At 37.9% G+C, this 14,903-nt stretch overlaps 1 protein-coding gene across 1 annotated transcript; it reads left to right on the top strand.

The window, feature by feature from the left end:
* Positions 1–1,221: 1,221 nt before the first annotated feature.
* bcl7a (BAF chromatin remodeling complex subunit BCL7A) lies at positions 1,222–10,004 on the top strand. The gene is made up of 6 exons (XM_086301513.1): positions 1,222–1,390; positions 4,622–4,703; positions 4,862–4,958; positions 5,894–6,043; positions 6,880–6,983; positions 7,191–10,004. The coding sequence occupies exons 1-6, from the start codon at positions 1,299–1,301 to the stop codon at positions 7,263–7,265; spliced, it is 600 nt and encodes a 199-aa protein (XP_086157639.1). The 5' UTR covers positions 1,222–1,298; the 3' UTR covers positions 7,266–10,004.
* Positions 10,005–14,903: the final 4,899 nt, after the last annotated feature.

The raw sequence follows: 14,903 nt of genomic DNA, 5'->3' as shown, positions 1-14,903 counted from the left end.
AACATAAATTAACAAAAACTAACTATCTAACTATCTAAGGAGACTTTTTCTTTTTGGTTAACAGACAGCAGACAACAAAGTGCACGTGCAAATGTGCAAACAAGAGCAGCAAGTGACAGTGTGACAAAAAAACACAACGTAACATAATAATAAGGTTTTGTGATGATGAGTTGAGGTAGTGGAGGAACAGTAAACATTCCTTAGTGTAGCAGCAAAAATTAGGAAGTAAAGAAGTTAGTGCAAAAAGTCCAGTAATAATATTGTGCAAAAGAGCATTTACAGGTTGGTGTGTACGATAGATTGGTGGTGTAGGTCAGTGTGTTTGCGCTTGTGTTGATTAGTCAGTCCAGTCTCAATGTTTTGAGGTAGTTGAGTTAAGCTGAGTGATAATGTGTGTGTGTGTGTGTGTGTGTGTGTGTGTGTGTGCGTGCGTGCGTGCGCGTTTATCAGTCCAGTCCCTTTTTGCTGAGGAGACGGATGGCTTGTGGAAAAAAGCTGTTGCACAGTCTGGATGTGTGTGCCCGAATGCTTCGGTACCTTTTTCCAGATGGCAGGAGTGTGAAGAGTGTGTGAGAGGGGTTGTTGATGTCATGATTAAGTGACATCAAAGACATGCAAAACAAATCCAAATAGACTCCACAGAGACACAATATAACTATAAAGAGATTTAAAATCTGTGACAGAAAGAGATGAAACCAAGGACAGAACAGAAGACACAAAATGACAACATGAGGCAAGCAGAAAAGAACACAAAGCTCCTGAGACATGCTCAAAATGACTGACGGATACAAAACAAGGCCAAAAGACACATAATGACTCCAAAGAAATGTCAGATGTTTGAAGGAGATGCACAGTGACAAATAGAGACATGGGACAGAACCTGCCAGAATGAAAGTGGTGTAATTTTGCTGTTGTTTTTCAGTCTTGTGTTAAGACGTGGGGGACATTTATACTCTTACTCGAGGCCAGTCTATGCAAAGTACTAAAAAACAATAATGAATCAAACAGAGTAAAAATATGAAATCTTCTTCGTCCTTTCCTCGCACACTCTCTAGTTTTAGCGTCAAGTTTTCTGGCTGGAGTGAAGTAGAGAACATCAGGCAGCTTGCAGCCTCTTTGTTCTCCTCCTGGCTCAGCAGGGAGACGGCTCTTCTGAGTGCAGCTGCAGCCTTCCGCCCCCCCCTCCTCTCGCTGCTCTATCAACCCGCGCAGGCGCAATTGGCTCCTCTGTGCGCTCTACTGTTTGCATTGTGTCTGAGCTGCCGGCGAGCTTTAAAAATATTATACCCACCGCGGCAATGTCGGGCAGGTCGGTCCGAGCTGAAACCCGGAGCAGGGCGAAAGATGACATCAAGAGGGTTATGGCCGCTATTGAGAAAGTACGAAAATGGTAAGAGGAAAAGTAGAAAAAAAAGCAGGGTTCGTTATCTATCACGAGAAAGGCTTGCTTGTTGGGGGAGGAGAGGGAAGGAGCGAGACAGAGCGAGGGATGAAATTGAAAGAAAAGGACATTTTCTGAAGTGGATTTCACGGCAGATGTACTTGCAGCTCAGGTGCACCGGGGCGCACTAGTGCGGTGCACCACCCCGTCCATCGGCGGGCTAGCACGTTTAGACTACATGTAGCCGGCGTATTTTTCCACTGATTTTAACGGCAAGGGTTGAACCCAGAAGCCATATTTCGATGCAGTCACATGAAGCCATTGCTGCCCGCTGTTGAGCTCGTAGCACAGGCGGCGGTTTTTAGGATCGAAACGTCTAATAAGTCCGGACTTGGAAACAATTTGACGACGGCGCTCTTGAGTCGGAGCAGTTTAGTCCGTCTGGAGTTTTAAATTAAGCGCTTTGAGTCGCCCTTTAGGTCTGATAGAGACTGAGGCACGGTGGGGGTTGGGAGAGGGAAGTAGGCTACTGTAGTGCATGGCTGAACACGTAGTGACTCAGTCTTAACGTTTAACACAAGAAAAAAGCCTTTTATACACATTTGAAGGCTCCGATACGCCGATTTTTGTTATGATAGTATACACAATTTAGGTGTGAAAGCTTACTTAATGGCCAAATTTATTTATTTATTTTAAAAATAATTTATATACATACATTATATGTAATTCCCAGGTCGGCGTAGAGTTTTCGTGGTTTAATAATGTCCCTGATGTAACTAATATTGTGAAATTAAACTTAAATATGACTTAGGGCAGGGAAACTCATTTTAGTTAATACAGACCGGTTTGAGATATATATATATATATATATATATATACACACACACACACACACACACACACACACACACACACACACACATATATATACATATATATATATATATATATATATATATATATATATATATATATATGTTCATTTGTGAAAAAATCCAAATTGTGTCCCTCGCGTGTTTGTAGCGCTTCACTTTGGCATAATCACTTTGGTATAATTTTACAACTTTTAAATTGACCAGAATTTAAGTTTCAGTACCTAAAATCACAACAAGATGTTAAAAATCGGAAGGTCAAACTGAAGAATCAGAATTGAAGTATTTTTAAGTAATCGGCATTGAGTTATTTTTGAAAGAGTCAATAAAAACATCTTACTGGTTGTTAGTTTAGAGGAAAAGAAGAGCCAGTAAGATGTTTACCCCTCTCACTTTATAATTACCCAAGATTATTGGGTTCCTGGTCGGATTACAGAGAATACTGACCTCTCCTTCGATTGATTAATCAGTAATGGATCCATAGAAAATGATTCAACAGACCACATTTCTCCCATATTAGCTTATTGCTAATATGAGTTCCCTGTTAAATTCATAATTGAACTGAAAATCGTTCTCCCCACACAGAAGATATTCAGGCTCGGTCATTTCTGAAAGACCTCCCTGAACCTTATTATCCTACCACAGCACTTCACTCTCAGGCTGCTGGTTTATTTGTGGTTCCTAGAATTTTAGACAGTAGAATTCAGAGGCTTCAGTTTCCATAAGTTCTCTCTCCTTTTAAGATTTTAAAGTTCAAAACCTTTCTTTTTTCTTTAAAATTTCTATTTAGGACTGGATCAGGTGACCCTGAACCATCCCTTAGTTATGCTGCAGTTGGCTTAGGCTGCTGGGGGCTTCCCGTGATGCACTGAGTGTTTCTTCAACATTCGTCTCTTTTTACTTTCTGTGTGTTTATACAGCCCGACTGTATTCAGTCATTAGGGAATATTCAACTCTGGTTCTTTCTCCCATAGTATGTCTTTTGTCATCTCTCTCTCTCTATGCTCTTCACTTTCAACCCCAAGCGGTCAAGGCGGACGGCCGTCCCTCCCTGAGCCTGGCACTGCTGGAGGTTTCTTCCTATTAAGAGAGTTTTTCCTTCTACTGTAACCAAGTGTTTGTTCATAAGCGATTGTCTGATTGTTGGAGTTTCTAATATTGTAGCATCTTTACTATACAGTACAAAGTGCCTTAGGTGACTGATGTTGTGAATTGGTCTTAAATCTCTTAGAGTTTTTTGAGAGTTTTTTTCTTTCTTTTCATCCCCCCCCTCAAAACTACAACTAAAATATAAAGTTTCTCAGCATTAATTAAAATAATAATGAACTAATTTACTGTTTCATTAATTTTCAAAGCCATTTTTAAAAGGCACCAATAATCCTGGTATCAACTTCACAACTCTTATTTATAGTACTTTTTTGTGCCTATTTTTAGAGCCTAACTTATTGCTTCATCGCTTGTTTTGTCAGATCAACAATCCCAAAGTATTAATTTCAATAGTATGAGGAGGAGAATACTGGCAAAGTATCTGATCTGAGAGGCTGAAAGTTACAGCGAGTAATGTGAGCTGATAAAAGGCAGTAAAAAAACAAGGTTGTGATTATTATTTATTTCTTTTTTACCCCTTTGCATTTTAAAGACCAGAGAAATGAGTAACTGAGAATACGAGTGTTCAGCATACGAGTGACTAAGCAAACCAATCGCAAGCTTTAACCTTTGGTGTTCAAAATGTCAGGTAACATAGGATTTCTTATTTTGTAGCTTCAGGTTACTATCAGAAATGTTTAAGACATTCAAATATTCACTGGAGAATGGTAAATGGTAAATGGCCTGTATTTATATAGCGCTTTTACTAGTCCCTAAGGACCCCAAAGCGCTTTACATATCCAGTCATCCACCCATTCACACACACATTCATGCACTGGTGATGGCAAGCTACATTGTAGCCACAGCCACCCTGGGGCGCACTGACAGAGGCGAGGCTGCTGGACACTGGCGCCACCGGGCCCTCTGACCACCACCAGTAGGCAACAGGTGAAGTGTCTTGCCCAAGGACACAACGACCGAGACTGTCCAAGCCGGGGCTCGAACCGGCAACCTTCCGATTACAAGGCGAACTCCCAACTCTTGAGCCACGATCGCCCAAGGATCATTTTTACTTAATTGAAACAGTGGTACCTTACCAACAACAGTTGGTACACTCTGTACTCTAAGAACATAACTGCTATACTAATCCAATACTTTTTTTTTTTTTAATTGTATTTTACATTCCTATAGCATCATTTATAGAGTGGCTACAGTTATATCTACACTGCTTTCACACTGGCCCAGAGCCCTTGAGTCAGTTTGGTTTTTCTGTGCCTTACAGGGAGAAGAAATGGGTGACTGTTGGAGACACGTCCCTTCGCATCTACAAGTGGGTGCCAGTTACAGAGCCCAAATCAGATGATGTGAGTTCATTATCATCACCACCACCATCATCAAAATCATCAAAAGCTGTATACTGATTTATCCAAGCTCCGGGCTGTGTTTGTTCATCTTCCTGTCACTTTATTGCATGTTGGAACCAGTTTTACTAACTAACATTGCGCGTATTCTCCTGCTTCAGAAGAACAAGAACAAGAAGAAGGGCAAAGACGAGAAATATGGCTCAGAAGTGACGACTCCAGAGAACAGCTCTTCTCCAGGGATGATGGACATGCATGGTGGGTGTTTATGCCATGCTCCAAAAGCCTATCATCTGATATTCTGTCATAAACTGTGGAGTCTCCCCACAGCCACTACAATCCAAAATATAAAATGTATTTATAGTTGTATGATACAGCTTCACTTTACAGAAAATGGCAAAAAAAAGGAGAAAAGTAAGTGAAGCTGTAGGACTTCCAGGCAAGCTTGGGAAAGTGAGATAATGTATTCCAGGCATTTTTGGAAGGAAGTTCTTCCATTGGCTGAAACATTCCAGTAACCATACTTGCGTGAGTAACAACAGGCAAACCTTTATCCAGTCTTTGGTCTGAACACGCCACCTATCATCTCAAGGCAAAAAAACAGAAAACAAAAAGAAAACCAGGCAGGCCCTGTGCTTTTTTTTTTTAATCAAAGGTTTCTAAACTGGAGGAAATGGTGGATTTGTTAGTGACTACTTTTGAGTAACACATTAAGTTGATTTGTTTTTGCAGTGAGCATTCCCTGCAAAACCTACAGTGTGTGTGTTCATGCTAATGAAGAAGCATGTCACCCAGTGTGTCTGTGTGGCTCATTGATGTGTTTTTAATAGTTTTATGGGTTTTTTTTTCCAAAGACAGCAGTGGTGCTATGACACAATAATTAGCTAGATTTTATCACAGAGATTACACCCTGATAATGATAAGCGGAAGAGAATGGATGGATTTTTTTTCTTGCCTTTTTAAAGTTCCCTGTTTTTCCTTTGCATATTGTTTTTTCTTCTGTTGCATTATCATGGCGTGAAAATTGACAGCGTAGACCCTTTAATACTCTTTGGAGTCATTCATTTAATTTTTTTTGATTATGAATCAAGTATTTATAAAAAAAAATATGAGCATGACACTTAATGCTGCAAACCAAAATCTGTTTGCCTTTAAAGTGACTGTGCAATACTTTCAATTTGTGTCTTTGCTAGATGACAACAGCAACCAGAGCTCCATCGCTGACTCGTCCCCAGTGAAACAGGAAAACAGTTGTAGCACCAGCCCTGCCCCAGAGCCCACCTCCACATCACACCGTGACAATGGTGAAGCCAAGACTGACCAGAGCCCAGACAGCAAGAGGGGTTAGGCACTTGCAAACACACTTCCAAATAAACAGACAGACACACATACTTTAAATGACAGTCTTATCCAAAGCTCCTCTAGCAGGTGGTGGAGTTGCATTGTCAGATGGGTGAGGAGCCCCTTCCTGTTTTTGTTTTTATCCTCAGAACAAATAGCATCACACTGTGAGAAGATTAAAATGACTGCTTCTACATAGTCAAACACTCATACGGGGACCACAGACACAGTGCAGCTGCCGTGCTGTTCCCCCCGGGACTTTAACCGTCAACCATCTTTTACCGCCACCCTCAATTCATCTTAATGCCAAAACCCCCTCTCATACATTCACATTCTAACTTACATATTATATTTTTGCATATCTCAATGTACTCCTCACAGCAGCAGTCTTGCGGGGGATTGAACCTGGAAATATTGCACCACGAATTTGAACTGAGTGCACAATAAGCAAAGATTAAACATGTTATACTTTTCAAAGAATAGTGTAATACATTCACCATTCAATTATGGACCACAGAAGTAAAAACATTACAAGAAATAAATCCTAGAATGAGGTAAACAGGCCAATGAGTGTGTCAGTGTGCGTCTATAGTCTTGCAACCATAACATTAATCAAACCAATTGTTTCTGAATTGATCATAAATAAGCTTCAAGAAAAAATGCCAAACACACTGAAAAGAATTGGTGTAACTCCAAAAGTGAAAACTGTAGATAAATTTGAGGGTGTTTTTGGCAGTTCATCTCTGTGACCACACTGTCATTAAAGTATAAAGTATAAGACAATTCAACAGGTATGTGTGCTCTTGTGCTGATCTATCATTGTCTTAACAATCTCCAGGTAAGAGCATCCCTTCATCAGAGACCTCAGAGAGAGCACAAAGTGCCAAGAGAGACAGCCTGTCCTCAGGGGAGAAGGACTCTTCAGACAGCAAAGCCACTCAGGTATGAACACATCTGTCTATAAAATTTGAATCGGTGTCATATGATCTGCTGTTGTAACCCCTAGAGGGAGCAGCTGAAAGAAGAAGAAAGTACATCCACTTTACTTCGCTTCTCAGACCCAGAAGATATCCTTTATATACAGTCTATCATATTACTATTTATTAGTCCAGAAAAATCCTCAATATTTTCTTTTCTTCTTGCCTGTAGGACCTAGAGGATGAAGCCCCGCCCAGCAAGAAAAGCAAACTGGAGTCCTCATCTCAGGACTTTGAGGAGAGTTAAATGTTTGGGGCTGAGTCATTACTCTTCTTCAGCCTCCTGTCTCTTTCCCTTTGTCCTTCCTCCATTAACTCTAGATAATTTAGGGCTAATGGACATACTGGCTCTCCTCTCACTCCTGTTTTTCTTCCCTCACCTTCTCCTCTCTACCTAAACTAAAAGGGATAATGGACGTCTCCCACCCTTCCTCTCTCACTTTCACCCTAATGGCTGCTTCCCCTCCAGTTTGTCATCTTTGCCCCTGACACTCCCCTGTCACAGAGGGAGAATGGATATTACCTCTGTTCACTGGTCCCCCTCCGTGCTTCCTTCCAGTCCTCCACACTTTTCACTAATGCCAAGAGACACGCCGAACCTGGGCTGCAACCCCCTCTGTGAACAGGGGCAGCGCTGTCAGCCAAGCCACCACCAGGCCAGATGACAAACACTGACCTGCTTCTGTGACTAAAAGAGTTAACACTGGGATTAGGATGAGGTCAATCGCAGACACTGCTCTGAGACCATTTTTTAAACGTTTCACTGCTAAGGGTTTAGCTCAGGATAACTGAAGAGGCTAGCCTGGTCTCAGATCAGCGGCTGCGGGGGGAACCTCCACCCTAGGACCACGTCACTTCAATCCTCCCGATGCGCCTCCTGTTAGACTAATGTTCTATATTTGTTTAGGAAGTGTTTAGGGTTTTTTTCTCAGGAGGGTCAATGCACTGTTATGGTATGTCACAATCGATCACAGATAGATTTGCTGCTGTAGTGGATGTCTTTTTTCTCTATCCATGAAAAGTTCACCATTGACATATGTTTTTGTTTTTTTTGCTTTCAAAGAGAGTTTGTTTGTGGTTCGTAGAGGAAGAATATGACAACGGTACTGGTTGAGATACACTCTTGGTTAAGTAGTAAAAACAGGCATAGCTAGCGTAGGTCCTGGAGGTGTGCCTTGAGTTGCTATGATTAAATACACGTTTTAGGTCAAGCAGGTTTTGAATTACAATTTTGGTGCCATGTTTTGTTTTGTTTTTTGCCTTACAAGTATCACTAAATAGTTTTAGCCGATATTTATTTTTTACCTACAACTGTTTTTCATTTAAAAAGAATAGATGAACATTTTGGGAAATATTTGCTTTCTTGCAGAGAGTCAAACAAAAAATATGGCATTGTCACAGCCAGGCATTAGTTAGCTTAGCTTGGTATAAAAGCTGGAAAAGGGAAATGGCTGGCCTGGGTTGGTCTAAAATCAGTCAAATAAGAACTAGGAACACCTGTAATGTTGCAGCAACACACAAATCCACCAGGTTAAATTTCCTTGATGGGTGTCGCCCAAAGTAGGACGGGACAGGAAGTGGCAGAGGGAGAAGCTAGCCTAGCAGAAATAGTATTTGATTTTGGTTATTTTACTTTTGTGAATTTTTCTCTAGGGGGTCACAGCTTCTGTCAAAGACAGTCTGGCGCATAACTCCCTGTGAATGACACGACTTAAGTTTTAGATTTGTTTTTTTTTTTGTTGTTGTTTTTGTCCAAAAGCTTTGGAGATGTTAGTAGGTGAAACTAGCTTACATGTTAACATGCTATTTATTATTTATTTACAATTATTATTTTTACTTTTATACTAGAATGAGACGAAGAAAGAGACGAAGTCCCTCATTACTTCTTGGCACATAAGAAAGTGTCTGTCTCCTGCCATGTAATCGCGTTATATCGCATTATCATAAAACTCTCTGCAAGGAAGCAAATTGGCGTGTTATTCCTTTACACAGTTGGAGACTGGAATTTGAACACTACCCAGAAGTTAATTTAGTTTTGTCTTGTGAAAATGTTGCAATTTGTAAACTTCAGTCAGAACACCAGTTGTTGGTCTTTGTCTACTTCAGGTGTTTGTTTGTTTTTCTTTTAGCACCTTTAAGTAGAAATTGACCAATTTCCTGGACCGGTTTTCCCACCTGCTCCACCATTTAATCACTTCTCCTCTGTGTAAGTCTTCTGTGTATCACTACTTCTCTATGACCTACTAAAGTCTTTTAGCTCAAACATTGGTTCTAATCCTCCTTCAAGGTGCTGTCTGTTGGCTGAATCCATACACATGTGGCATCAAGCTCTTGGTTTTGTGCAAAGTTGTGCAATTTACTTGAACTTTGTTGTGTGGATTCAGGCCTGTGACCTCTAATGTACAACCTCACACATCTAAGATTTACTTTCATTAATTGAGATTTCCTTGTCAATTTGGATTGAAATGAATTGACTCACCACAAATCAATGATTTCATAACATAACAGGGGCTTTATGATGCAGAATTACTTGATCAGATTTCAGCAAATCAGCATTTACATGGATGGAGAGAAAAGAAATTAAAAAAAAAATGTCTTGGTATAGAGGACGGATTAGCATATACCTCATTCCCAGTCCAGCAGCGCTGGAACTTAAAATGCTATTGTATTGACATTAACAGTTATAAACAGCATTATGTACACTCAGTTTAAGAAAAAAAATCTCACTTATGTTGTAGCTTTCATCTGATCGAGCCAATTGCTTATAGTTTGCTCATAACTGTAAAAAAAGAAAAATGGAAAAAAAGAGCTGTGAGATATAAGATCTTGTATGTTTTGGGGTTTTTTTTTTTTTCTTGGGACCATATTGTTTTTCTTTAGATCTTGTACAGATTTATGGTTTGGTTTGACTTATTTATTCCATCAGTAGTGCTTGGTTTTTATCATGTCCAATGGTTTTGTTTTCTTAATAAAAGTCACAAAATTTTCTGGGTGTTGATGTTCAGTGTTTGTTGAGAAGAAAAAGGGCACGAATCATGAGGACATCTGAAATAGCAGCCTTATCAAAGTATGCTTTTTGCTTTTGAGTGGCTTGTTTCAGCTTGCTTTTGCCAGTATGTGAAAGCTACATATTCAGACACACTTTTTTTCATACCTTTGTTACAGTGGAACAAAGACATGAAAATATTAATAGTAGGACTGACTGCCCAAGGCCCCAATACCAGGAGGGGCCCTTGGAAGCCTCAAATGAACAGTTTTCCATTCACAATTTTTACTTCTACTTAATGTAATCATTAAGTTACCTGAATAATTAAAAAAAATAGTGGAGGCTTAGATGCCACTTTGACAAATGCTTTAGTCCATTCAGTTCTTACAGAACAGTGCTCAACTCTTACAGTACAGCTAATTAATTTTATTAAGTTGACTGCTAATGAAGACTGAGTCATATCTATAATCAAGAAAGCAAAACTGGGTTATCAAACAAGAAAGAGAAAAACCAAACTTCAGCCGTTAGCAAAACATTTATGCAACCACAATTACCACCATCTGGTGGTCTTCAGATAGAATGTAGGTTTAATGCACGTACACACTGCCTGAATTTCTTTTAGCCAAAAGTTACATGCACGTTTTAGAGTGGTTTTAGCGGTTTTACTTTACATGATTGCCACGTCTTTTTCATGTGTGAATTACACTGCCAAGTTCCAAATTTCTCCTTTTTTCATGCACTCCCACAATATCTGAGGTACTGAAGCCCTGGTTGATTTATATTTCTATTAATGTAACCAAAACAACAGGAAAATAAGTATATCAATTTCACAATGGAGATGTTTTTATGTATATACTTTCCTTATTTTTCTTGTCAGACAACTATTGAAATGTGAAAAAAAGTGCATCTGGGACGAGCAGTGGCTGACCGGTAAAGAGGAAAGAAAGGACGAGAGCAGCTTTTCTTTTCTTAGCATTTGTATTGTTCTGTTCAGGAGTATACAGCACATAGAAAACAGTGACATTTTCCACCACATTAACATCTGTAAAATGGTTTGAAACCATTTATAGATGGTGCCTGAAATTGTTACATATAAAACATTACACCAATAATTAGACGCATCACTTATAACAATGTTTTAAAGTCTATACAAATAATTTTCCCCTTGAGTGAAAACCTCCTTATAGAATGTCAGCCTTGTCAACAGGGCAAAAAAATAAGATGTACACATAAAAGCTATCTTTTTGTTCCATGGCACTTTGTACACATTTAGCAGAAGGAAACTTCTGATTAGTATTTACAAAAACTAGGGTCAGTGGTTAGTCATGTATTATACACTGTTACACTGGAAGATTCAATATGATCCAAAATTGTGCTTTAGTATAAGATATATCAAATAAAAACTGCTATACAGGGTTAATTTAAAGAAATAGTTTGGCAATTAAGGTAATTCACTTAGTCGCTTTCTGACAGCTAATATTCTTGTAGTAGCACCTCTAAAGCTCACAAACAGTTATATGATCATGTTGCTTTAAATAGTACAAAAATGTAAAAAAAAAAAAGAAAAGAAAAAGAAAAAAAAAGGCAATTTGTTTTATTTTCAACACATTATTTATAATGCTTCCCAATATTTCTTCAATATGTGCTAAGCTAACCTGGTGTAGCTTTAAGCTGACTGCACTTTAGAAATCCATTGAAATCCATTCAGTACCATATCACTGCTGTTTCTTTGTTTATTGTGCTTATAATTACAAAATCCACCAGATGTTAGGATTACCTTTAATTTCTATATATGTGCTAACGTGTGCTTTAATGATGTATTTTGAGGTTATCATTATTTTGTAAGAAACCAGGTTATACAGGAGTTACACATGCTGTGTGGTAACTATGTTCACAGTAAATGTTTTTAGTGTATAATAAGGTGGCTTTCATAAGGAAACTTTAAATAATGATGTATGTTCATTTGACAAAGTAAAGTCCAGTTGTATTGTGACTTTTAACAGTCACAATACAACTGGAATAGACTTTAGTAGTCAGTGTCATTAAACTCTCAAAGCGAAAAAGCAGAATTACTAAAATGTCAAACTTTTGCTTTAAAGGTACTTGTTGCAAATTCCTTTTTTGAAATCATTCTTCACGAAATAGAGAAAAAGAGAGAACTAAAGTTTAAGCAGGGCTGGACTACACTATGTGTAATACCAATTTCCACAACAAGGTGGTGTAGCAAGTCAGTGTAACGTACAACTCTATTTTGGGCATTTTCAGCCTATTAGTACAGTATAGAGAATAGACAGGAAAGCAGACTCAAATCCCTGGTCCCCTGCTTAAAAATGCTATTTGTAGGGGTACCCAGTGTAACCTACATTTAACCAAGCAAATAACTACGGGCACATTCTTATTTTCAACACACCTGCTGATCAAACCCTGCACCTTGGCGCTGCAAGTTTTCCTTAAATGCCGGAGAGGAAGATTGCAAAAAGTACCTTTAAAGAGGTCGGCATGAAAGTTAGTGCTCAATGATCGGCACCGTCCTCCTTGAAAAAATAGCTTTTAAATACTTTGAGAAGAAAACGTACATTTATTGAATCTTTAAAGTGGATAGTGCAAAGCTATCAAAGTTAGTAGAGGCTTCTGGAGTTTCATTTGGGCAGTTTCCTGTAACATTAGGCAGATGCATTTCAAAAGCCCACCTATACTACAGTAGTCCTAGCACTGACTATACACCTTCAATCAGTGCTAGCTTATTTTCCCTTAAGGGTGTCACTGGCTAATAAAAGATCATACAATAAATAACAAAATGCAACTTCATTATTAACCTTCAGTAACTTTCTACTGCATCGTTTGAAACATATCAACCTGTGGGAGACTAAACAGGAAAATGTGTTTATTCCTGATGTTGAAAAAGCTGTTGAAACCCAACCATGAGATCTGTTTAGTAGCTTTTGATTAAGTTCCCCATTCGTCACAATATTGCAGGCAACTTTTAAATTGTAAACTTTTAGGCATCTCAGGAAATGGTCCTTAAAAATCTCTTAGAAATAAGAACAATGTGAGATTATAATGAAAAGCTCAGCAGTTACTAAACAGACAGAATTGTGTTATTTAGTTAAGCAATGAAACTTTATACTGAAAAAAGTACGTGTGAAGGTAAATCCATGCTTTGAAAAAAGGGCCTGAAATTATTATTTTTTGGAAAGTACCATTTCCAAGGTCAAGATTGAACTATATCCATATCAGAAAATATTTACATTGTCAGCATTTAGGTTACTACTAGAACTTAGGTTGCTAAATCTGTTTAAACAAATTAAGTCAAAATTATTTTAAATATTAAACTGAACTATTTTAATTGGAAATCTGTGACAAATTTAAGAAAAAATATGAAATATTACAAGAAATAATATTATTTTATGATCACTTTTATCATAATATTTTATGATAAAGTGATCATGTTTTGAGAATAAGGGGTCGTGTGAGAATATGAGAATAAAGTTAAGAAAAAATATCTTACTATTATAATATAATATTAATTTGCTAAAGTAAATGCAACAGTCTAAGAAAACAACGTGCCGTAACATTTTGAAAATACACGCAATATTATGAAAATAAATTATTTAAGAAAAAAGAAATCCCCTCATTAAAAATGTCTGTATAACATTTTAAATAATAAAGCCAAATGATTTATTGAAAAAGTTGTAATATTCTGAGAACAAAATTTTTTTACAGTGATGCAGTATTTTTAGAATACTAACTATGATAATTACCATTATAAGAATTTAGTAATAATATTCCAAATGTCTATTTTAATATATGCACTTGAAACAAAGTGTTGAGGAAAATTTGTCTGCTTTTCCTTGTCAAAGTAGGAATGATATGCAACTTAACGGCAAAGATTTAATATTGAAAAAAAGAAAAAAAATGAATCCAGCTCATAAACACTTCAGAAATGGTCATTCTTACTTTTTCACAATTCCTTGCATTACCATGTTAGATCATTTTGAAATCTCTGTGTATTCTTCAAGGATTCATGTGTTGTTGTGCTTTGAGCTTTGGGCCATTTAATATTAATCATATTTATTGGATCTAATTATGAAGAGAGCCCCGTTAAAAGTTTGCTTATACTTGCTGATGGCAAAGTAACCTGATGGCAGTATAATCACAGGTGATTTAAGATGGCACTGAACTGTTTCACTGTGTGATGAAGAGCATGTATGCTACACACTATTAATATGCAATAAATAAATAAAGCTGGCGTTCTGCAGTACGCCAGCTGTTAATTCGTTTTTTGTATTTATGCATTTCTTCAGCACCTGCCCCATATAGTGGTGAGGATGTGCATGGATTTTTTTTTTCTTGTTTCACCTATATGTCCACCAAAACATTACAACTTTTTCAGTTTTATTATTATAATTACTTTTTCCCAAAAATATTTTTCCCTTTTTTATTAAAAGGGCTTTACAAAATATTGCATGAAAACATAAAAAAAAGTTATGGCAGCATCAGTGTGATTGGTTTCTAGCATCACACTGAGCTATGTGAAACAGAGTGGAGAGGTGCTTCATCTTCCCTTCATTCAACTGTGCTTCCCTTTGCTGACCATCAACAAATTCAGCCGAAGTTATTTTAGAGAAACTGAAATGCAAAACAAACATTAAAAATGACAAGTGCAGAGGACGGATTCCTTTTGTTATTAACATCAATATTGCACCAAAGCAGCATACAGTATTTGGACGAGCATTCGTGACACAGAATGGAGCTGCAGAGTAAAGGATTCAGACCAGGACAGTGGCTACTTCTGATATGCATAAATACGGTATAAAAATACATTATGGAAAAATTTGCAGCGGCTATATTCAGACATGTTGGGTTGGACTGTGGGGAAAAAAGAACAGGAGAGGAAAC

Source organism: Aulonocara sp. 'chitande type north' Nkhata Bay, linkage group LG7 (assembly GCF_057382095.1).
Source record: "Aulonocara sp. 'chitande type north' Nkhata Bay isolate Kocher_YH1m ecotype deep benthic linkage group LG7, A_spYH_male_GT1.1, whole genome shotgun sequence".
Classification (NCBI taxonomy): Eukaryota; Metazoa; Chordata; class Actinopteri; order Cichliformes; family Cichlidae; genus Aulonocara; species Aulonocara sp. 'chitande type north' Nkhata Bay.
Note: the sequence above shows the minus strand (reverse complement) of the source record. Positions and strands in the feature narration are given on the sequence as shown.

Bases quoted from the DNA above. Each gene is read 5' to 3' on its own strand.
- bcl7a (XM_086301513.1), top strand. From the start codon at position 1,299: ATGTCGGGCAGGTCGGTCCGAGCTGAAACCCGGAGCAGGGCGAAAGAT. The intron at 6,044-6,879 runs GTTAGGCACTTG...AACAATCTCCAG, and splicing joins GAGCCCAGACAGCAAGAGGG to GTAAGAGCATCCCTTCATCA. The intron at 6,984-7,190 runs GTATGAACACAT...TCTTGCCTGTAG, and splicing joins CAGACAGCAAAGCCACTCAG to GACCTAGAGGATGAAGCCCC.